This window comes from Haemaphysalis longicornis, unplaced genomic scaffold (assembly GCF_048455015.1).
Source record: "Haemaphysalis longicornis isolate Haplotype H1 unplaced genomic scaffold, Haemaphysalis longicornis Haplotype H1 scaffold_6, whole genome shotgun sequence".
NCBI lineage: Eukaryota > Metazoa > Arthropoda > Arachnida > Ixodida > Ixodidae > Haemaphysalis > Haemaphysalis longicornis.
In genome coordinates this window covers 47304006-47325818 of record NW_027526407.1, presented here as the reverse complement: position 1 = coordinate 47325818, position 21813 = coordinate 47304006, and the positions used below count along the sequence as shown (strand labels likewise).

Sequence of the window (21813 nt, the reverse complement as noted above, 5' to 3'; positions counted from 1 at the left end):
CCGGCGTGACAGCCTGGGCAAAACAGTGCGCATCAGTCCTTCTTTTCACCATCTTCCTCACATGCTGGTCCTTGACGAAATGCACTCTCTCACTGTTTTGAAGAACACGGCAGAACCTCCGCACCGATTCCACCGAACGCACGTGCACCCACCGCCTTCCAAGTTCTACGTTTCGCCTGGTCTGAGGGCTGCGGCGACAGCGCGGGGGCGGCTGACCGGCTGCGAGATCGTGCACGAGCGCCCCTAGCCACCCTAGCGGTGGTCGACGGCGAGCGGCACGCCGAAAGCAACGCCGTCTCCGCCCGCTCGGGCCACTCCCCTATTCTAGTTCACTCTAGCGGAAGCGTAGTCACTGATCGCCATCTGCCGAGAAGTTCTAAAAGCTGACCACCTTTACGAGAGCTCGGGAGTTTTTAGTGTTATTTTGAGCCCCTAGACCGCTCTTACGTTGCACGCAGCTCTAAACGATCCAATTTTCAGAAGGAAAGCGAAGCCTTTTGTCGGCCCACCAACAATATGCGGCTGGGCGATTAGGGTGATTATCGCAGCGAGTGGCGCCGCTGCGAGGCACAGCTGTGTTCGAAAGCTTGGCGAAGAATGGCGACGCATCTGGCCGACGCTAGTGCTCGAAGCTTGCGGCGGACGATCCGGCATCGTTGACGGCCACTACCCGAGGTGCTCCAGTATGCGCGACGCGTGCGGGCCGCGACGGGAACGGCGGGGCGTCGGCATCGGGGCAGCGTCTGTGCTGGCGTGCTCGTGACAGTAACCCTAATGCTATGTAAATAACTGTGCCCCGGGCTGGGACCCCCGGCCGATGCCATCGTAGTGGAGGCGTCGGCGCCGATGGCCTCCAGGCGCAGCGGGCCGGAGCTGTGGACGGCCGCGTACGACTACGAGGCGTCGGGCGACGACGAGCTGTCGCTGCAGCGGGGCCAGACGGTCGAGGTGCTGTCCAAGGATGCGCGCATCTCGGGCGACGACGGCTGGTGGACGGGCAAAATCGGCGACCGGGTGGGAATCTTCCCCTGCAACTTTGTCCAGGCGCTCGAACCGCGGCCGCGCGAGATCGCCTTCGGCGAGCTTGAGCTCGAGGAAGTCATCGGCGTGGGCGGCTTCGGCAAGGTCTACCGCGGCCTGTGGCGGGGCCAGGAGGTGGCCGTCAAGGCGGCGCGCCAGGACCCGGACGAGGACGTCGAAGCGGCGGCTCAGAGCGTACGCCAGGAAGGACAGCTCTTCTGGCGGCTCGCGCACCCGAATGTGGTGAGCCTGCTGGGCGTGTGCCTCGAGCCGCCCAACCTGTGCCTGGTGATGGAGTACGCGCGCGGCGGTCCGCTAAACCGCGTGCTGGCGGGCCGCCGGGTGCCGCCCGAGGTTCTCGTCGACTGGGCGGTGCAGATCGCGCGCGGAATGCACTACCTGCACGTCGAGGCCTCGCTCATCCACCGCGACCTCAAGTCCAGTAACGTGCTGCTCAGCGAGCCGTACGCCGAGCGCAGCCGAAAGACGCTCAAGATCACCGACTTCGGACTCGCGCGGCAGGTCACCGGCACCACGCGCATGTCGACGGCCGGCACCTACGCTTGGATGGCGCCCGAGGTGATCAAGGCGTCCACCTTCTCGCGCGCCTCCGACGTGTGGAGCTACGGCGTGCTCCTCTGGGAGCTGCTCACCGGGGAGACCCCGTACAAGGGCATCGACGCCCTGGCCGTAGCCTACGGGGTGGCCGTCAACAAGCTGACCCTGCCTATTCCCTCAACCTGCCCTGCGCCCTTCTCACGGCTCATGCAAGGTCCGCAAGGTCCTTTCCTGGTGGAGTTGTTTGTGTTGTTTGTAGCGGTTTGTTTACGAATCCCCGCCTGCTTTGTTTACGACTCGCTCGGTGAGGGTGCAGTGACCGTACGCCAGCTGCGGCAGTCAAAAATCGCTAGTGACGCAATTCATAGAATTTCCCTTTCCAGATCAAGTAATCATACTGCACTGATTCCTTGGAGCGGCTCAGTAGAGTCACTCCAATGAATCAGAACTGAAACTGCGTCGAAATTTGTTAGCGAGTCATAGGACTTCCTGTCACTCGCGAGGCAGATTTTATGGCGTAATTTCATTTTTATGGTTGTGCCTACGTGTCATGGCTTGAGTATTTGTTTCGTCGTGCATTGTTGCTCCCAGCCGAAGTGCCTGCTGCCGTCACATTTCCATTTAATTTTGTAATAATGAGCTTAGCTTTGTAATCACTCACACAATTGCCATTTTGCTCACTTTAATGGTTTGCAATCCTAGACTTAGAACGCAGACGACAATTCTGAGGCTACAATGTGTCGCCTGCTCCCGTGATAAACTTCTTTTATCTGTGTGTTTGAGCCTAAACCCTATGCATAGGTTGCAATTTATGACCTCTGTGATGTGAATTGGCACCAAAGTACTTGCATGGGACTCGTTCACCGCAAAACACCCTGTAGAAGAGGATTTTAATTTGTTCCCAGCGCGCGAGGTACCACCCCCTTGAAAGCGGTTTGCTTTGTTTACTAAAGCATTGAATAACATTGCTAACCTAACAAAGTCTGGCAAACAGCTGTTATGTAGGGTTTTGTTGTTAAACGTGGCAGCACGATAAACTGGTAAGAAAGAATAGTGAAAATATTCGTAAGTCTCTCCAACAGAAAGAAAAACTAAGAATGTGTAACATGGGACAGAAACATTGATTTGACAGCTGAGAAATGTTCAATTGTTGCAGACGTTTGGCTTGCTTACAAGCACAAAACAGCCCGAGGAAGGTGACAAGAGTTTTTTGGATCGACTTGGCTTGTCTTGGATTGTGTATGACGAGATTTCAGTCTATAAAATGAGACAGCGAAGAGGTAAAAATTTTCCAATCGTTCCAGAGACAAGCAACTGTGAAGAACGTTTTCTGAGGGCTGTCAATTGATAACCAATATTGGCAGCCATGCTCAAGAAGTCGTTGTTTCGTCACTTCATACATACGAACAAACATGTCACGCATTACCACAACGTTGCAAACAGATGGCTCATTTCCGCTCGTACTCAGTGAACGGGAAAGGGCTGCAATTCTCGCTGCATTTCTACACGGTATTGCATGGCCTGCTTTTATACCTTCTTTTCGATTAATGGATTGAGGTTTAACGCGCCGACGCTACACAGGCAATGAGGCGCATCGTAGTGGAGGGCTCCAGATTAATTTTGACCAGCTGGGGTCCCTTAACGTGCGCCGAAAGCTCGAACACAGGCGTTTTTGCTTTTCGCCTCCATCAGAGAAGTGGCCACCACAGCCGGGAATCGAACCCATGTTCTTGTGCTCAGCAGCTCAATTAGCCAGTGAGCCACAGCAGTGGGCCGACCTTCTTTTCACCACCTCATAGTTAGCTGCTGTTTTGTAGCTAAGGGGATCTGGAACTGCATTGTCCAGACTCCGTATAGTAACTCAGTGAGGAGTCCGCTCCAACTAAACTTTGTACTGCGGGCAAAGGCATGTGTACACAGCTTAATCAGCTTAATCACTGCTTGTGTACCCCGTCTGCGGTTCCTGTGGTTATCTGCCACATGGCTAATCAGAGAAAGGAAAACGTGGCCTAACCGTTCTGTACAGTTTGCCTTCGCGTCTGCCTTTTGTTTGACTTTCGCGTTTCTGGTGGTAAAGAAGGTCTTGGCAGTGACAACACCCTGTTAGCACAGGCAGAGTCCTTCAATGCTTTTCTGGTCACGAAACTCTGGCCAAAGTTTCATTCAGGGACAAAGATTGCCGTTAGGATCACCCCTGTCAGTGAGAAGGCTGCACTGGCCTTGTGCGACGCTTGCTGGCTGGCTGTTTATCCTGCTACAATGTGCCTACATCATTCTTCTCTTCATTTTCACTAGTAAAGACTCGAGCAAGCTATGCTAATTTTTGTATCGGCGTTTGGTGTTTTCGGTTTTTGACTAGCCTTTGATTTGCCACCTAGATGGTACGAGTTAACTAGCACTAGAATTACACTGGTGATGTGGTGCGCCCTGGTGCCCTGGGTGACGTGGTGCGCCGAGCAAATAGTATACAAACCCAACCTCTTAGTACGTTGATTTAGCGGTGCATCTGGGGGATTTTATAGTGAGGCAATAATATAATAATAATAATTCAAATCTACACTTGTAAAGTGAGCTTGGATGGGGCAAAACGTAACGCTAAATAAATGGAAGCAGCATAATGGCCGTGGAGGGGGGCGGGTAGGTTTTATAGCCTTGGGTGCTGATAGGCTGAGCACACACGTATGGTGTCTAACAGATAAAAACTAAAGCGCAGAGTGCCTGCCACCGACCCACCCAAAGGGAAAGTTCTTTCAGGAGTACTGATTAGATTATCAAAATGTGGCCACTGAAGATTTTGGATGCGCAACATAAATGACGGGATGCTTTGACAGCTGTCTGGCCTACTATGGCCAGACAGTGGTCAAAGCTTCCAAAAGTGGTCAAAGCTTGCAAAGCTACCAATGCCAATCGCGTGCAGGAGAGACTACACAAGCTCACCACGGCTGTGGCGTAGTGGTATTTACTTACATAAGTTTGTGGCAGTAGCGAGATGGATCTAGGGAAACGAGATGCATCATACAAATACCATAGAACACATCTTACATACAGTAGCCCCCGTTTCATCGTTAGGCGACAGCAAGTGACGTTGCCGTGCAAGTGGGTTTACTCTTCGCAACCGCAGCCGTGCCTTCGGCTTCGTCAGACACGGCGGTGGGTTTTCGAATATTTGGGGAACTGCACCAACATGGAGCTTGCGCTTCTTGCATTGGAGAGACACAGATTGGCTGCTCATTATGAACCTGTCGACTTCAATATTGTCCGTGGAGTCGAAATGTTTCTCGCACACGTGCTTCGACTCGAAACTGAAAGCGTCTGTCTCCTGTCGTGGAGTGGCTCGGTTCCACTCATCACGCTGTTTGCGGAAACTGGAAAAGCAGAACAGCGGAGCTTGTTCCTAGGCACTTAGCCAGAGCGGCAACCAGGCACACTGCATGTCTGAGGCATCTCAGTTTCTATGGTTTGCCCATCGCGATGACAAAACAAAGGTATATCACACAGCATACACCATAGCAAGATTGCAACCCAATGCACTACCAATGTGGCCACAACTTTCCCAGCCGTCTGCACCAGACTGTCTCTAAAAAGATGCTTTATATCAAAGTGTTCCATCTTCCCTCTTCTCGATGGAGGCGAAAAGCAAAAACGCCCGTGTGTACGAGATTTCGGCGCACATTAAAGATCCCCAGGTGGTCAAAATTAATCCGGAGCCCTCCACTACGGCGCGCCTTATCGCCTGCTTTGTGTCAGCACGTTAAACCGTACAATCAATCAATCAATCTTCCCTCTTCCCTACCTTTTTGAGGAATCAGTGGGCGGAGTGTGAACATGTTTGCTGGGCAGGAACATTGTAAACATTGTACGATGCTGGCAAGCTGGAGTTGTATCACAGTGGAACAGCATGTTGCTTCAACTCATTTGTTGCAATGATGTTTTTAAGATGGTTCCACGCGCAACACAAGAGACAAAAGATGAACCCAGACATGTAGAAACAGGTATGCACCTTCTCTCTAACTTCATTTGCTGTTCAGACATTACAGAGACAGTATTTTCATTGAATACTCACAGATGGCCAACTTGAGGGCGACACACTCGGTGATGCAGGTCATAGAAGTGGCAAGGCTATTCTAGCAAAAGCCTGTTTTTGGGAGCGAATGAATCGCAATACCATTTCGGTGCTGCCGTCATTCAGGTTCTGTTACAAGGTGAAGTCGTGAACAGAGCAACTGGTCTTTGGCAAAGTGTTCTTATCTGGTTCATGTATGATGCAGCGTGCTGGAGTTCGGACCCCCACGAGCGTCCGGCGTTTTCGGCCATCTTGTTGGAGCTGGACAAGATCACGCGGTCGCCCTTCATGAGCACACCCCACGAGTCATTCCACACCCTCCAGGAGGACTGGCGGCACGAGATCGCGCACCTGTTTGAAGAGGTGAGGGGGGATCACCGTCCTGAGAAGAACGTAGAAAGTGGGCTAGTTCATTATTTTTCTGTCGTGCAACACTGAACGCAGCGAGAAGCATGTCGAATGGGGCTAGTCGGTCGTTGCTTTCATGTTGTGCGACATTTGTGAAACAACAAAAGATATGTCAAACTTGCCTTCCAGAAACTTGCCTTCTTGAAGGAATGTCAAACTGGGCTAGTTGGCAGCATGAGATTGTTGCGGCGCAACACTGAAGATACTGTAGAAATATATCAAACTGGCTAGTCGGTAGTTCAATTGATGCAGTCCAGAAATCATATCAAACTTGCCTTCCTGAAACTTGCCTTCTGGAAGGAATGTCAAACTGGGCTAGTTGGCAGCATGAGATTGTTGCGGCGCAACACTGAAGATACTGTAGAAATATATCAAACTGGCTAGTCGGTAGTTCAATTGATGCAGTCCAGAAATCATATCAAACTGGGCTTCCAGAAAGAAAGTCAAACTGGGCTAGTTGGAGCAACACCGAAGTAGTACTTGTAAAACACTGCGCTAAATTGACATTGACGAAGACGAAGGACGGCGGAACACAAGATGCACACATACGAAAGTGCAGAATGACTGGGGAGGTTATAGAACCCTCAGTATGGCATCAAGAAGCCATGACGCATGCGTCAGCTAGCCATCTTTGCTTCTAAAAGACAAGGAAATTCAACTTTTGCAGAAAGACGCTCCCCGTGTTACAGTGAGTGAGAGAGGGGGGAGGCAGGCGCGTGTGGCCAGCTCTGAGTGAAACTGCGACAAAAAGAGGTGATGATTACAACTGTCAAGAATTGAACGCAGATAGGGTTTTGTGTGGTGGTTTTGAGTGTTTTTTTTCTATGTTTATGTTTCCAATGTTTTCTGATAGGGTCGGAAAATAAAGGCCAGTTGATAGTGTGCTTTCGTATGTGTGCATCTTGTGTTCTGTCGTCCCTCGTCTTCGTCAATGTCAATTTAGTGGAGTGTTTTACAAGTAGTAATGTACAGTGCGGTCCGCTGTTAGAGGGAAACGGCAAGCGTGTGGCCGCTGCGCTCCGCGAAGCGCCGACGCCGAGAAGTGGCTAGAATCGGAGAGAGCCGGCATATGCGCACTGACCACTCCGGGCGGGAGCAGCTGCTCTGTCTGCTACGGCGCTGCTCTGTGTCGCTCAGCTTGCGATAGCTCGGGAATACTGCACTCGAAGGATTTGAGTGGCGCAGCGGAGCGCCGTAGCAGAAGACAGAGCGGCTGCTCCCGCCTGGAGTGGTCAGTGCGCATGTGCCGGCTCTCTCCGATTCTCGCCACTTCTCAACGTCAGCGCTTCGCGGAGCGCAGCAGCCACACGCTCACCGTTTCCCTCTAACAGCGGACCGCGCTGTACCAACTAGCCCAGAAGCAAGTTCTCATTGACTGGAGTAGTGTTGAAAAATATCAAACTGGGCTAGCGGATAGCTCAGTTTTCTGAAACTGAACGCATGATGCAGTAAAGAATACATCAAATTGGGCTAATTTTCTGTGGCGCAACAGCGAGCTTAGTATAAAAGTACATCAAACTAGGTTTATTACTGTAATGCATATGTAATTTGTTCACCTTAAATTGTTCACCCTCACAGGGTATTTGTTGCCCCCCCTTATGTAATGCCCTCTGGCCTTTAAGGATGCAATAAATGAAATGAAATCTGCTTTTTGCGGTTTTATGTGTAGCACAGAAGTATGCTGAGCTGGGCTAGCTTGTAGGAGAGGACTCTGTGACACAGCGCAAAAAATAGTCCAAAAGCGTGTGAACTGAGCATTTTCTGCTGAATGTAGGCATTAGGAACACTACACACATATTCTGACTGCTTATAGCTTTGTGTGTTATTTTATTTGAGCTATGTTCCACTCCAAGATCAGGCAGGTAGTAATGCAACACAATCGTCAATTCAGGAAAAGCGTTGACCTGGGCTAGTGTGTAGCCCATAGCTTCCTCTGGCACAACGCTGGATGTGACATTCTAAAGACAATGCACAAATAGATGACAGATTGTGCTGTGTGTCCTCTTGCACTAAGTGTTTCTAATGAACGTCTAGTGTTGCGTTAGATAAGGCTGTGAACGACACTGGGTGTTATGCTCACATTTCAGGCGCGAGATTTGTGTATCTGTGTTGCAGAGGGCTCTGCAGTTTCCTGTAGGAAAAAGAACATAAGAACTAATTAGTCTATGAATTAGCCCACAAGCTAGCCCTTGTTTTTTGTACTTACATTTAAGGGAATGTTGAAAACAACACAGGACAAGTTCTAACAAATGGGTAGTGTTGAGCAGCTTGTTGATAAAGAATTGATCACTGGAAGTTCTGCTGGTTTTAGCTAGACCATCACGGGGTGAGGAGCAAATTCTCAAAAAGGCACAAGAGAAGGAGCACCTCGTTACAAACTAAAATTTTAATGTATGTATTACTGCCCCCTGTGTGGTGACACTTGCGAAGGAGTTAAATTTCTTTGGAAGACCACACCTGATGTCACTTAGTAGGTCCTTGCTACATGTGAGAGTTAATATTGGGGGATCATTTATTTGGTGGCAATTTCGAAAGAATCGGATAAAAATCAACACTTGTCTCGTTATGCCTCTTGGTGTGTGTTGCCCAGGGGCCTTTTTATGCTGCTTGACAGCGCTACCACTGTGTTTAGTAAGCAAAGATGTGGGCAGACCTTTGAAATGCCCCACGTTGGCACACAACATAAAGTTTTAGCAATAATGAATGTGCAACAGCTAAAATCACTTCACGTGCATTTAGTATGTCAGTATTTACTTGTCTTAACATTCATTTGCAGGCAACTCATTTAAACTGGATGTATAACGTCCCCAAAGTGAAAACCCCACCCCCCCAATCTCCTTTTTTTTGATTTGGTAAAGCAACGTATCACCGTACATGAAAGGTTGAATTGACTCTAACTTGCATTTCAGATGAAAGGTTTGTGGTAGTACGATGCATGTTGCTAAACTGGTATTTGCAAGCCCATTGGGCTCGCTAGGAAAAGAGGAAACGAGATAGTGTATGTAGCAAAGACTGCCTGAACCTCATCTGTTCACTTCAGAAAAGTTGCATGCACTCTGCGGTGAATGCAGGTGCTGCAATGTCTACTGTTCGTGCTCCCACACCAATAACGCATGGTGCATTCCTTTCTTCTTATCGGTTATCATGTTTGCTGAGAGACATGCGCGTGTGTAAAACACAGATAAGAGTGTGATAAGCCGACCTTTATTGGTGGTGTCAGAACAAATAAAAAGCGTGTCGGAATCATTGCGCAAGTACAAGGTTCACGTACTCTGAGGCATTACTTGACCGAGCGGGTGGGGGGAGGCGCTTTTATGATAGTGGCTGTTATACTCCCAGCTTGCTGCAATGTTTTGCCTGCAGATGAATGTCAAAAAACCCGTGAATACACAGTGCAAGCTTGTATTTTTAAAAAGGCTGCTTGGTCTCCCGATGACACCAATTTTATATCCGTGCTACACTTACACGAAAAATAACATTCAGTGTTGCATGCCTAAAATACTGAATAACATTATTTTGGCAGGCCATGCTACATGCTAAAACGGAAAGGCATTAAATGTGTTAGGCATGATGGTGATAATGACCAAAAATGGAAATGCATTCATATTTTAGAAGTCTCTGATGTAAAGAAAAATGCCTTACAAAGGTTAAAAATGTTTTTTGTGAAAAAAAACATTATGAAAAATGGTGTTTTCTAAAAAATGGTGTGAGCCGTTTCTAAAGGTGGCTTCAGCAGCTGTTGTCGTCTGCCAGCGGTAGCAAAATCCAAAAAATTCAAAACGATGGTTAACACGATGTTTTGCCTTTTGCTGCTGTTTTAGTGAACTTCGTCTTCTTCAGAACTTCGCCACTAAGAGTGCACAACAAATTGTCCTATTTAGAAGTTCAGCTATGTTACCGCGTCAACACTCATTTGGTACTCATCGTGTTCGAGAGTAGGCAGAAGGCGTTCGTGGAGGCGAACGAGTTGTGCAGATCTCCTTTTAAACCAAAAATGACATTAGAGCGAATGGCATTAGGTTTTTGCGTGCAGCAGCGAGTTAATGGCATTAAAACTTAAGGCATTGAGCACCTAATGCCGTTTTTCGTGTATGTGTACACGGAAAGTGGCATTGGATTAACACTGAATCCTAATCACTTCTGCGCACTTGCATCTGCATGCCACAAAATCCCTTTCTTGCTCTCTTTTTACGAGAACACAGTTGCTGAAATTTTTTTCTTGAACAGCTGTGAATTCTATTGCAAGTAAGAATGCATACAGGCATTCCTAACCTAACCTAACCTAACCCAACCTATCCTACCCTAACCCAACCTAACCTAACTCAACCTAACCTACCCAAACCTAACCTAACCAAATCTAACCTAACCTAACCTAAGAACCAGGTTGTATTTGTCCAGAGACAAGAAGTACATGTAGATTTTTAGGTGCATGTTACGCTCTTCTAGCGCATTGAACATTCATCGTTGCCTCTAACCACTTAATGTCAGTTGAGTGCCCATGTTGCTTCTTACTGAACATAGTTATGGCACAGCGTCAAAAGCACACAGGCAAACCACTCGAACAGGCGCAGGACAGGCGCTCACTTGTTTTGTTGGTCTGAAGAGGCTGCTGCACGATCAAGCAACTCGTGCCAAGTGGCATCAGGTGTGCCCTTCCAACGAACCGAATTCCTCCGCAAATAAAGCGACGAAAATGGCACTTACTACACTCACCCTTTCGCGGATTGTAATTAGTCACCGCTCATATCTTTTCTGTCAGATTTATCCGTGCCTTGTGATCACCGAAAACTGCAGGATTTCCAGCCCAAATTTAATTCCCTTCTAACCTTTTTTACTTTTTTTACCAACAAGTTTAAACTGCAGCATCGTGAAAACTTGTTTTGTCCCGTCCTGTGCTTGCCTAGCCGATACACAGAAAACACGGCCTAGCTCATTGGTTGGTTGATTTCCATCAAAGTGTAAACAAACACATGAAGTAAATTCTTGGATATGCAAGGGAATGTTATTATATCTCAATTATGCACTGGTCAACATTCCTTAGCATTTTACACATTGATTTGTTTAAATGTGGTTTTCCTTTTCAGCTCTAAGCGAAGTCGCTTCCCGCGGCAAGTATGCTTTTTGAAGCTGGTGCCTTCCAGGGCAATGTGCCTGCATGCCTTGTTTGCGATACAATCAGGTTTGATGGCTGATTAAGCTTTAGTGTGTGTTTTTTGGGGGTGAGAAATGGTAATGAAAAAAGATAAGCGGGCGAAGTTGTATAGTTGTACTGTGTTGTATCTGAGGGACCCTTCACATATTAATCGCATTGCTGTGACTGCAATCTGGATATGCCCCCTGCAACGCTTAATCTAGTGCTCACAACCCATTGTATCTTCAGGGATGAACGAGTGACATGAGATTCGATGCATGTTGTCAACACATTCCAGTCATGAGATAAATGTGTGACCCTTTGTGGACTGACTGACAGCACCACCCTTTTGACAGCACTGCTTATATTTTAAAAATTAGTGTATTGAACACTAGTGTATTGTCTTGTATAGAACAGCTAGCGTATTGAACAACTGAACACAAAAACAGAACCAAGTCCAGAAGGGCAAAGACAATATTGTTTGTCAGAATGCAGTAGTGTTGCATTTATTCTTTTTAACTGTGTGAAGCTAGTTTTGCTCGTACATATTCAGCTCAAAGTTGAACTCTAATGGCGTTGGAGGGAAGCTTTTGCAGGCTCCAGAACACAAGGAACATTGCATGGCCTGCATGCTTGCAACGTTCCAAGGGATTAGTTAAGCCTTAACTAAGTTAGGCTTAGTTAAAATAAGCCTAAGTTAGTTAGGCCTTAACTAAGCTGGACAAATAAATTAGCTTTGTTTTCATGTTCAGCGGTTGCATACTTGGTTATCAGAATGTACACGGCCCAACTTGCACCATATAAACTAGAATATAGGTTGTTTGCTTTTTTTTACTCCTAAAAGCTGATAAGTGCCTCTAGTCTTATACAGTGGTGATTGGTGGAATGTAAATTTTTGTCTTGCAACCATGAGTGCACAAATGTCATGCTGTTGCTATCATCATCACCTGCACAGCAGCTGACTTCTATAGTTGTTTTTTTTTTTTTCATTAATTCTTAATTATTGCTTTGTGCTGTGTCAACACTCCGGGATGAGTGCTGGAACTCGTTGGCGTTCTAGATGCAAGTGCTAAGAGTTCACCAAAGCGAAGAGCAGTCTTATGGCCCAGTGCCAGGCTCGCGTATCTGAAAAACTCATTCAATACTGGTGGAACTAGATGTCAAAGTTGTCGTCGTGCCACCCTAGGAAAGAAATCGTTTGCGGCCATTATGAAGTGCACCCTTAGTTTGCAAGCCGACAGGCTCGTCTTACCATTACCGGTCACGTTTGAGCCTGGTTTGCATACCGAGGACTGTGCAGAAAATTTTAAAAATTCTACGGTGCACCGACGTGTGATGTGCGAGGGCTTTGCCCTTTCAGGGAAGTTTTTAGCAGATAGGGCTGTCAGTCATCGGACGTATAGACTGAAAATAAAACTAATACAGTTTTCTTTTTTTTGGCAAATTTTCGGTCCTCAAGACCAGTGTCCCCCCTTCAGTGCCCCGAGGAATTTTTTTTTGATTGCTCCGTATACACCATGACTGAAACGCCACTACTGCTCGTGTTAGAGGGCTCCGCAGTTATACGAGTGCCCGTACGATCAATGGACGCCCGCAGGTGCGCTGCCGGGAGAAGGAGCTGCGGTGCCGCGAGGAAGAGCTGCACCGGGCCTTTGTGCAGCAGAAGCTGCAGGAGGCCCTGCTGCAGCAGCGGGAGCAGGAGCTGGCCGAGCGGGAGATCAGCCTGCTGGAGCGCGAGCTCAACGTCATGATCCTGGCCCAGCAGGAGCACCACGCGCCCCCGACGCCCCGCAAGAGGGGCGGCCACTTCCGCAAGTCCCGCCTGCGGCTGCTCCGCACGGGCGCCCAGATCAGCATGCCCTCCGGTACGCGCGCCATGTCGGGCAGCCCCTCCTCCTCTTCCACCGTGACCGAATAAGGGAGTTGCTAGTCTCTTTAAAGTGACGAGAAGCACTTCCCTCCACCGACAGTCCGCTCCTCTCTCTTGAAGGCCAACTGCACTGAAATTTCACCTTGAGCAAATTTATGTTTAATGTGTAGCAAGTACCCCCAAATCAGCTGGGACACAAGTGGTAGCCCCCATGAAACAGCTCGTTAATCAGTCAGAAGCGCTTAAAAAGACTCCGCTGCAGACCGTGCTTCACCTGACATCGGATCGCGTAAACAGCCATGACACGCCAATGACACTTGGCCATCCGGGGCTTCTTCCTCTGGCCAGCCATGTAGCTGGAGAACCGGTCGAGCTCTGCTGCGAACACTTCACCCATTTGCTGCCTTGTGCGAATGTAGAGCTTGCGCGCAGGCTTGCTCCCAAGCTGCTGGTCGTCCGGCCTCTCGCTCGTCGGCTGCAACGTCACTGAAATGGCCGCGCTCTCCTCAGTTTTGGTTTCAAAAACGCCGATTTTTGCTGACCGCTTGCGGCGTCCACGCGCGTATTTCAGCTGTTATATTTTGCATCTTGCTTGCTTTTTTGGCAGGCTATACGGAAACAAAGTGTTCAAGACGGCAAAATTTTGAGTGCAGTTGGCTTTTAATTAAGAGATTGCTGAGAATTGCAGTGCAAGCTGCAAACTTCTTGCCTCGCTCTCTGTGCGTGCTTCGCTGCTTGCTGTTCCCGATCTCCTGCAAACATGCATACTCCGAGTTCAGCTTAAATGAGCACGTGGAGTTGTTCATCCCGTAGGTGCTATTCACCAGTTTGCGGCATAAGTTCTACCGATGCACTGCACCTGAATGTACAAATAGAAAATGCTGGACTGGAGTTGCGGGGCAGGCCCTGCCATCATTGAGACCAAGTATGCTGCGACAATTGGCCGACATTGTAAACCAGAAAGCTTAACATCTCTTGCACAGTTCCGTTGACACTTTTGTGAGGTGCAACGGTGAACTGTTTGCCCCTAGAAGGATGTTCTAAGTCCGGTCTCGTTCATGCTCGCAACGTGCAGTGCAAGCAACAGACGAAACTGAAGATGCATAGGTCTCACCACTTGCGTTGTGTATTTGAACTTTGTATGTCAACCAGCACGCAGAATTTCTTTTGCTCGTATGAGGTGGTGGTAAACTTTAAGTAATGCCAGCGTCTCATCCTTTTGGTACGACCTTTCGGGGAAGAACCGAGCAAGTAGGTGTGGAGGCAGCGAGTTCTCAGACTGTTCGCTTGCCGCTTTCGCCCGCAGACTTCCGGCACAACATCACGGTGCAGCATACGCCTACGCACGACTTCCGGTCGCTGCGGGTGCCCGCCAGCCCAGAGAGCCCCCCGGCATCACCCAGCATGCCGCGGCTGCGTGCCTATGCTTGTACGTAGAGCTCCTAGCTTTTTTGTTAACCTGCAGAGCACTTCAGGGGCTCGCCTTGTCGCCGTAGCTCGTTGTAATGCTCGAGGTGGCGCAGCGAGATAACGGACTGAAGTAGAGCCACACGGCGTACCATTGTAGGGCGCCCTGCATAGGCTTTGAAAAACAAGCTGTTTCATAGTCATATAACCATTCGGAACTTGTAGACCGCTAGTGCTTGTCATACATCTCCCCGTTGTTTAGTTCCAAAAAAACTGCAGACACATTTGAGCAAAATATATGTAATTAGCTGGCAGCGGCCACGTTTATTTAGTTAAGAATGTTCAATGGGTTGGTTTTTACGATAGTAAGCGAAAAAAAAGTGGCGGTGCAACGCCGGCACAGGCGAGAGGAAAAGCGAGCACAAAAAGAACAGAACTCCTGCTGGCGCTTTTTCAGGCAGGGGGCGCGGGCACTGCGAAGGCGGGAAATTTGAAATGCGTTGTGTGGTAGCAGTGGGTGGATAATGGTGCTACAGCCCATTATGGCAAATCACTGCTCTACACTTCTGACAGCTTTCACATTGAGTGGAACAGCTTTAATTTTTTAACCTGCAGCTTCAAGACTAATCCTTGTACTGGTTTGCTTGCTTTTTCGCGCCAGCACTGGTCATCTCATAGTGCTCTTGCGAGCAGAATGTGGTTGCGAAAGATGATTCAACAACCTGCCAAATTTCAGCTCCTCACATATTATAACGAAGCCTCTCTTGCTTGTTACATTCTTCTCGTAGCATTGATAGGTTGCCACCGTTGGTGCTCTCTGTTGCTGGTCATTGCTCCCTGCATTTGTATTAAGGCCTAACCGCATGGACATGAAGGCGCGTCTTGCGAACGTCAGCATCGTTTCGCGTTTGGCAGCACCGCAAGTAACCACGTGAGACTGGCAAAGTCACGTACCAGCCACATGTTTGTCTGAACCCTGCCACCCTCTTCCAAGTTATTTTCGATAATTTATGAGCAGTTATTTTTTTTATTGATCAACTGCAGTGCTCAGGATCCTAGCGTTGCCATAAAAACGTACATGCCCTTCTTTATTTGTTGCTTGCGGGCCAATTTTAAAGTACTGTGAAATGTATTTCTAGTCATCGACTTCAAACCTGAGAAAACTAAGACAGCACGGCATACACAAATGGGCATTGTACAACTTCCTTCCTAGTTGGTTTCTTACCTCAAAACTTATGTGCAGACTGCTTTGTGAACTCGTAACATAAAGCAAAGGTCAGCGCTGCCTTGCTACCAAAGTTCGAGTAAAGTGTCACTTATAGATTGAAAGGCAAGAAATAAGCTTACACCCCAAGAAAAAGAAATCTGATCAAACTTACTGCAAAAAGAAAAATAAAGAAACGGTCTACCAAAATTTGAACCACTGACCTTCAAAACAGAGACGTAGCACCTAACCCCTTGGCTATTTCAGCAGGCGAGGAACTCCTTAAAGGCCAACTGCGCTGAAATTTCACCTCGACCAAATTTATTTTTAATGCGTAGTAAGTACCCCAAATCCGCTGGGACACGAGTGGTAGCCCCGTGAAACGCCTTGGAACTCAGTCAGAAGCACTTAAAAAAGTCCCGCCGCAGACCACGCTGCACCTGCCGTCGGATCGTGTAAACAGCCATGACGCACGCGCCTGTGACACTCCGGCCGACAGGGGCTTCTTCCTCTGGCCAGCCACGTAGCTCGAGAACCAGTCGAGCTCTGCTGCGAGCGCTTCACCCATTTGCTTCCCCATGCGTGCGTAGAGCTTGCGCGCAGGCTTGCTCCCAAGCTTTTGACCGTCTGGCCACTCGCTGGACGGGTGTGTCACTTCAATGGCCACGCTCTCCCTCGATTTCAGTTTCAAAATCGCCGATCTTTGCTGACCGCTTGCGGCGTCCACGCGCGTATTTCAGCTGTTGTATTTTGCATCTTGCTTTCTTTTCCTAGCAGACTATACAAAAATAGTGTTTTCAAGTGGTCGAAATTTTGAGTGCAGTTGGCCTTTAAGAACATTGTATACCACGCTAGGTTGCAGCGAATGTTGTCGGGTGTGTCTAGTTTTGGCCATATTTTAGATACGGCCATATTTGGCCGTATTCTGGCAGTGATAATGCTCATCTCTCGCACACCGATCTTACAGACCAGGCCCATAATACTAATATTACAAGCGATGTACAAAGCAACCGCAGGTCCCCTACGCAGGCCACGGTAGCCACAAATGAATGGAATGTGCAGCTAGAATAAATGGCCGCTAAAAGGCACAAAGGGTCATGGGTATGTCATCTGCTCCAACCACTTCTGGTTCCAAAGCTCTCCTGGCCTCCCATATGCTGACGGCTTTCACGCGCGTGTGTGTGTTGTTTATCTGTCACAGAGTGCTTATCTTAGATTAATCGTAGTCATTAATTGAATGCGCGATGCGTGAGCATTTTTTTTTTTTCTCAGTGGAAACAGATAAACAACACGCACACATGTTTGAAAGCTGCCGGCGTGTGGGAGGCCAGGAGAGCTTTTGAACCGGAAGTGGGTGAAGCAGACGACTAACCCATGAGCATGTACTATGATTGTGTATGATTGTAAAGTTACTACGATTGTCTACGGCATCAGCAACCATGCCGAGATAAAAACATATTCCCGCTGCATTTTTTATGCAAGGTTACAAGAAAGTAACTTCTCGAGAAGAAAAGTGGGGGAAGGGAGGGGGGGGGGGGCTCATTGCGCGAGTAAATACGGTACGTGGCGTACATTATCTTCTGTGATAACTCAAGTCTGCTGTTTTCTCCGTAGGCTTACGGAGGTCACGTATACAAGAATTCATAAAACATTGTCAGTTGATCTAATTGTTTTGCAACGCGGTGGTTTTGCTCTACACTTCAGTGAGCACAGAGTTCCCTTAAACACAAATGTCAAGGGCCGGTTCGAGCGGACAGTGCATTGGTAGACAAGGTTTCAATGTTTGGCGTTCTGCCTTGTTACAGTTAGGGCACGTTGTTGATCATTGAACTTCAGTTGGCTAATCTTGCCCACCACATTTCTCCGTGGAGCGCAATGCATGCGTGACCTCGGGAAATAATTCGTCCATTAGTACGTCGTGCCCTGCCTCTCGGTCACGCAAAAACCAGAAGGGCAAGTAGAACTACGAGCAGAGAGTTGCTAGGGAAAGACAAGTGGTGGTCACCGTCCTAGAAGCTCGCTATGCTGGCACTTCGCCTTTTTTTTTTTTTTTTTCCCAACGTTTATTGAAATGTAGAAAAACACCCGGGGGTCTCTTGCTAGTGCATCAGACCCCCTTAGGGGCAGCGTTTTAAGGTTCATGACGGGTATAGCAAGGGAAATAGCAAGGGAAAAATAGTGGGTTGGGATATGAAATGCAGGAGAGTGTCCCACACTGCCTTCGCTAAATTAGGTGGGTAGGAGGAACGCAGGAGATCATTTAAGGAATTTGGTCGTAAGTCTGCGGGAAGGGTGTCTAGGAGAACCTGTCTTTCAGTTTCAAATCGAGGGCATGTCCAAATAATGTGCTCAGTGGTGTCCGGAATTTCACAGGGGATACACATGCCTTGATTAGGTGACAAATGAAAAAACTGTTGTCGTTTTGCAGGGGAAAGGTTGGTAAGTGTCATTAGCTGTCTTAGGCGGACTTGTTGAGAGCGAGAGTAGGACTTGGGTATGGGAATGTGCTTCACTTTTTTGTTTTTTTTTTGCAAGGTAGCACCGTCTTTAAATTCGCCTAATTTATGGTGATGATTGTGAGGCAAGTAATTTTCTGGGGACGATGTCACGAGCTGGATTAAGATGGAAAAATGTTGCTGTAGAAGCGGTGCGAAATAAATGCTGTGCTTGCTTGCTTAAAATGAGGTCCGCACATGTTTCGAGGAAGTCTATTGAGTGAGGAACGCTTGATTCCTCCCTCTTTCGGCTGAATTTGGTAGACAGGTAGTTCATGTGCCGAAGGCCCGCACACCACTCTGTGATTGTATGCTTAGCTTGCACGCTGTCGTGTGTGATAACTGACAAATTCAGAATAACTTACGCTAGTTAAAAAATGCCCTGAGGATTGCAAGGTGCTTGCGCGCTGAAGGAGGTAGCTTCATTCTAAGTCCAAACATTCTTAAATTTACAGTTGTTTCGCATGGTTTCACTGAGTGAACTGTGAGGTTACGCATAACGTAGTACATTTTGAGTTGCTGCCATAACATGCATGATGAAGCTCACGAATGGCGACCACTTCTTGCTCTTAGTTGATGCTGTAATGTACACATTTACCGTACCGGAAAAAATGCTCATTGCTGCAGCTTAGGTTCAGTTTTCACTCTTAAGACAGAGTGTGGAAAAAAAGATTGCTCTAATTACAACTGCAATGCGTTTTGATGTTAGTAATAAGCTGCGCAGAGGAAACTTAACACTGGATTGGCTTCGCGTGCATTAAGTAGGTTATGGTGATACATAGTGCTTACTCGAAGTGCCACACCTTCAGTTCTGTCATTAAAACGCTGTTATTGAGAAGCGAACAATAGCTGCGCAACATGCTACACGTGTTCATAGACACTATTCACTGAAAAGTTTAGCTGTCAATTTCTTTGCTTGGCAACTCTGGAAACGGCCACAGACATGGTCGAAGCACCACGGACATGGCGTGACATGTGCGACTGTGTGCCGCAGAAAAAAGAAAACACCGGCGTGCGTCGTCTGCTCCCTTTCAACCCGATTCTCAACGGTAGTGTCAACAGAGATGTTATTAATCGCACTCACATGGGAGTCGAGGCATTACTTCGCGTTCGGTGGGGTAGAGTTTGGAACGTCCAACACACATCATGTGCTTAGCACGGACAAGTACCGCTATTCCGCGGAGCCCAACAAAACCCGTGACGGCACACTCACATGGTTGCCTGCATGCGTGCCTCACGAGTGAATACAACCTATACAACCGCTGTTTCTTGCAGTGCCACCCGACGGAGGGCTGAAGGGCAAGACATGGGGCCCCAGCTCCGTACACCAGCGGGAACGCCAGAGTCCGCGCGCCCGCAAGCACCTTCTCGTCGAGGCCAACAAGCGCTGGTCTCGCTCGGCGCCCAACCTGCCTCGCGGCGACGACGACGACGTCCCAACGCCACCGTCGCTTCTCGCGGGCGGCTCTTCCGCCACCAACGTGGCCTCCTCGCCCCCACGCCGACCCCCGTGCCTGCGACGCGGCACCGAACTGCTTCTGTTCAACGCGGCCGCACTGTTGGCGGCGCCGGGTGCCGGCTTTGACGTGCGCCTGGCGCCGCGCACGCACCCGCGACTGGGCACCGCGGGAGTCGCCGACGACGTCCCGCCGTACCCCGTCTGCGCCGCCGCCAACGACCAGGCAGCAGCAGCAGCGTTCAACACCCCCCTCCACAGCAGTTTGAGGCAGCACAGCCTCGACGCCACCCGGTGCCCACTCTCGCCCTTCGGACGACGCAAGTCCTCGACTGCATCCAACGACAGCTCGAGCGACCAAGCGTATGTGAGCTCGGCGAGCAGTTCGGGTCCGCCCATGTCACCGCCCGAGGGCGGCGGCGGTGGAGGCCGCCTCGAGGTGTGGTCACCGCGGCAGAGGCGACCGCTGCCGACGCCCAACAGCGAGTCGCGCGTGCGCTTCACCATCGGCGTCGGAACGGAGCCAGCCACGTGCAGCCGCGCGGCCGGCACGAGCGACCCGACGGAGCCGCTCTCCCTGTGAGTGAGCTAGTCCGGTGCAGCGACATTCCAGGACACTGCCAGGCACGACGAACAAAGAACCTCACGCAACATTCCACGCCCTTTTCGTAATAAAGGACCCCTTTCCCCGGTCGTGCTGCGCACATTGTAGCAGTCCCCCCCCTCCCCCTCTGTGTCGGAAAGAAACTCTCTCCAACTGTCAATGTCCTGTGCGCGTTCAAGAACTGCTCAGCCTCGACCAGACTGAGGTTGAAAGCTTGTGAAGCTGAGCTTTGATGACTTTTTTTTTTTCTTTCCGGTGCGCGGCCAATCATTCCCTGGAACATGTGCTTTGCGATTTGTTGGCCGGCTGCAAATAAACGGTTGAAAAATCGCACTGGACCAGTACGCTAGTGACTCAAGTGTGACAGCAAGTGCGGTAGTCAAAGGTCATGCGAAATGTGCGACCTGGCATGCAACCCATACGTGGGAAAGATTGCGCCAGAAAATTTTACGTGCTCGGACCAAAGTATAACGCTCCGAGCTGTGCGACCGGTGTACATCCGGTGATTACGAATAACAAATGCGGGGAAAACATTGTGATAGTCTGGCATTTATACTTAGTGATATACAGGTTGTGGCTGTCTGTTCCATTGGCTCTAACATTATCAGCCATGCTGAGCATAATGTCCCAACTACGGCTGTATGTGCTTTGGCTTCCACCACATATGATGGTTGTGGCTGTACGCTTGAAATCAGGCAGCCAGGAAGTTGAGGCGCCAGAGGGCATGCATTCCCGAGCGCAAGTGCCACGAGCCATGTTCCAGGGAGATGCGAAGATGGGCGATGCACCAAGAGAGCACCGATTTGGAAAACGTTTTGTATGCCTCAGTTGTGCCCAGCCGAGAAGAAGAAACCTCGGAGCACCAGTCCCAAGCGAAGTGTTCGCGTTTGCTGTTCTTGACATTGGCAAGGCAGTGTGCGGCGAAGGGAGGTTGGTTTCGTTAACTTAAAAAATAAACCACTGTGGGCTCCTGACTGCATGTGCGCCTTTTCTCCCAAAGTGTGGAACACCAAACACCTAGTGTGTGCAGGTGAAATTAAGTGCACGGAAAAGATAACGCAAAACAGAAGTGTCACCGCATAAGTTGCAAAAGCATGCTTAAAAAGTGACTTGCTTCTTTAACAGTGTTGTAGGGCATGAATTTTGCAAACTTGACCCCGGCGCTGTTATAGTGAGGCTCGCCACAGTTCGTAGCACCAACTATAATTAGTGCACCACGAATTGTCGCTGTTCCCCGAACTATGTTGGGGGGGGCTTGTGGCTGACTGTACTCTGTGCAAGCCACAAAGTTTGTCTCTCAGTTTCTTTCTCTTTATTAATTTCAACGGCCGGGCAAATACAGTTTAATAACAATCACCAAGGGAAAACCTATTGAGAACTTTGCGACTCTCATCATACTTCAAGCACTGCCATTTAATCATTCCGCAGTAGTTGCGATCAATTCAGTAAGTAACCAGCACTGAATTTAGTATCTAAAAAGTATATTGGTTCAAAGCGTCTACTTTTTTTCAAATGTTCGTTGCGGAAGATGTTTTAGGCTTTTATCAATGAAGCTGTTAAGCATGAGTTGTCCATGTGGATCGTTGACAGAAAACCA

At 48.9% G+C, this 21813-nt stretch overlaps 1 protein-coding gene across 1 annotated transcript; it reads left to right on the top strand.

Moving 5' to 3' along the window:
• Nucleotides 1–393: 393 nt before the first annotated feature.
• Nucleotides 394–21190, top strand: LOC144142576 (mitogen-activated protein kinase kinase kinase 9-like). Its single transcript, XM_077674172.1, has 5 exons — nucleotides 394–1792; nucleotides 5847–6004; nucleotides 12778–13045; nucleotides 14357–14479; nucleotides 19432–21190. The coding sequence occupies exons 1-5, from the start codon at nucleotides 847–849 to the stop codon at nucleotides 20193–20195; spliced, it is 2259 nt and encodes a 752-aa protein (XP_077530298.1). The 5' UTR covers nucleotides 394–846; the 3' UTR covers nucleotides 20196–21190.
• The last annotated feature ends 623 nt before the right edge of the window (nucleotides 21191–21813 follow it).

Excerpts from the sequence above, each read along its gene's own strand:
- LOC144142576 (XM_077674172.1), top strand. The coding sequence starts at position 847 with ATGGCCTCCAGGCGCAGCGGGCCGGAGCTGTGGACGGCCGCGTACGAC. Across the intron at positions 6,005-12,777 it reads TCGCGCACCTGTTTGAAGAG|GTGCGCTGCCGGGAGAAGGA; the intron begins GTGAGGGGGGAT and ends GGACGCCCGCAG. Across the intron at positions 13,046-14,356 it reads CCAGATCAGCATGCCCTCCG|ACTTCCGGCACAACATCACG; the intron begins GTACGCGCGCCA and ends TTTCGCCCGCAG.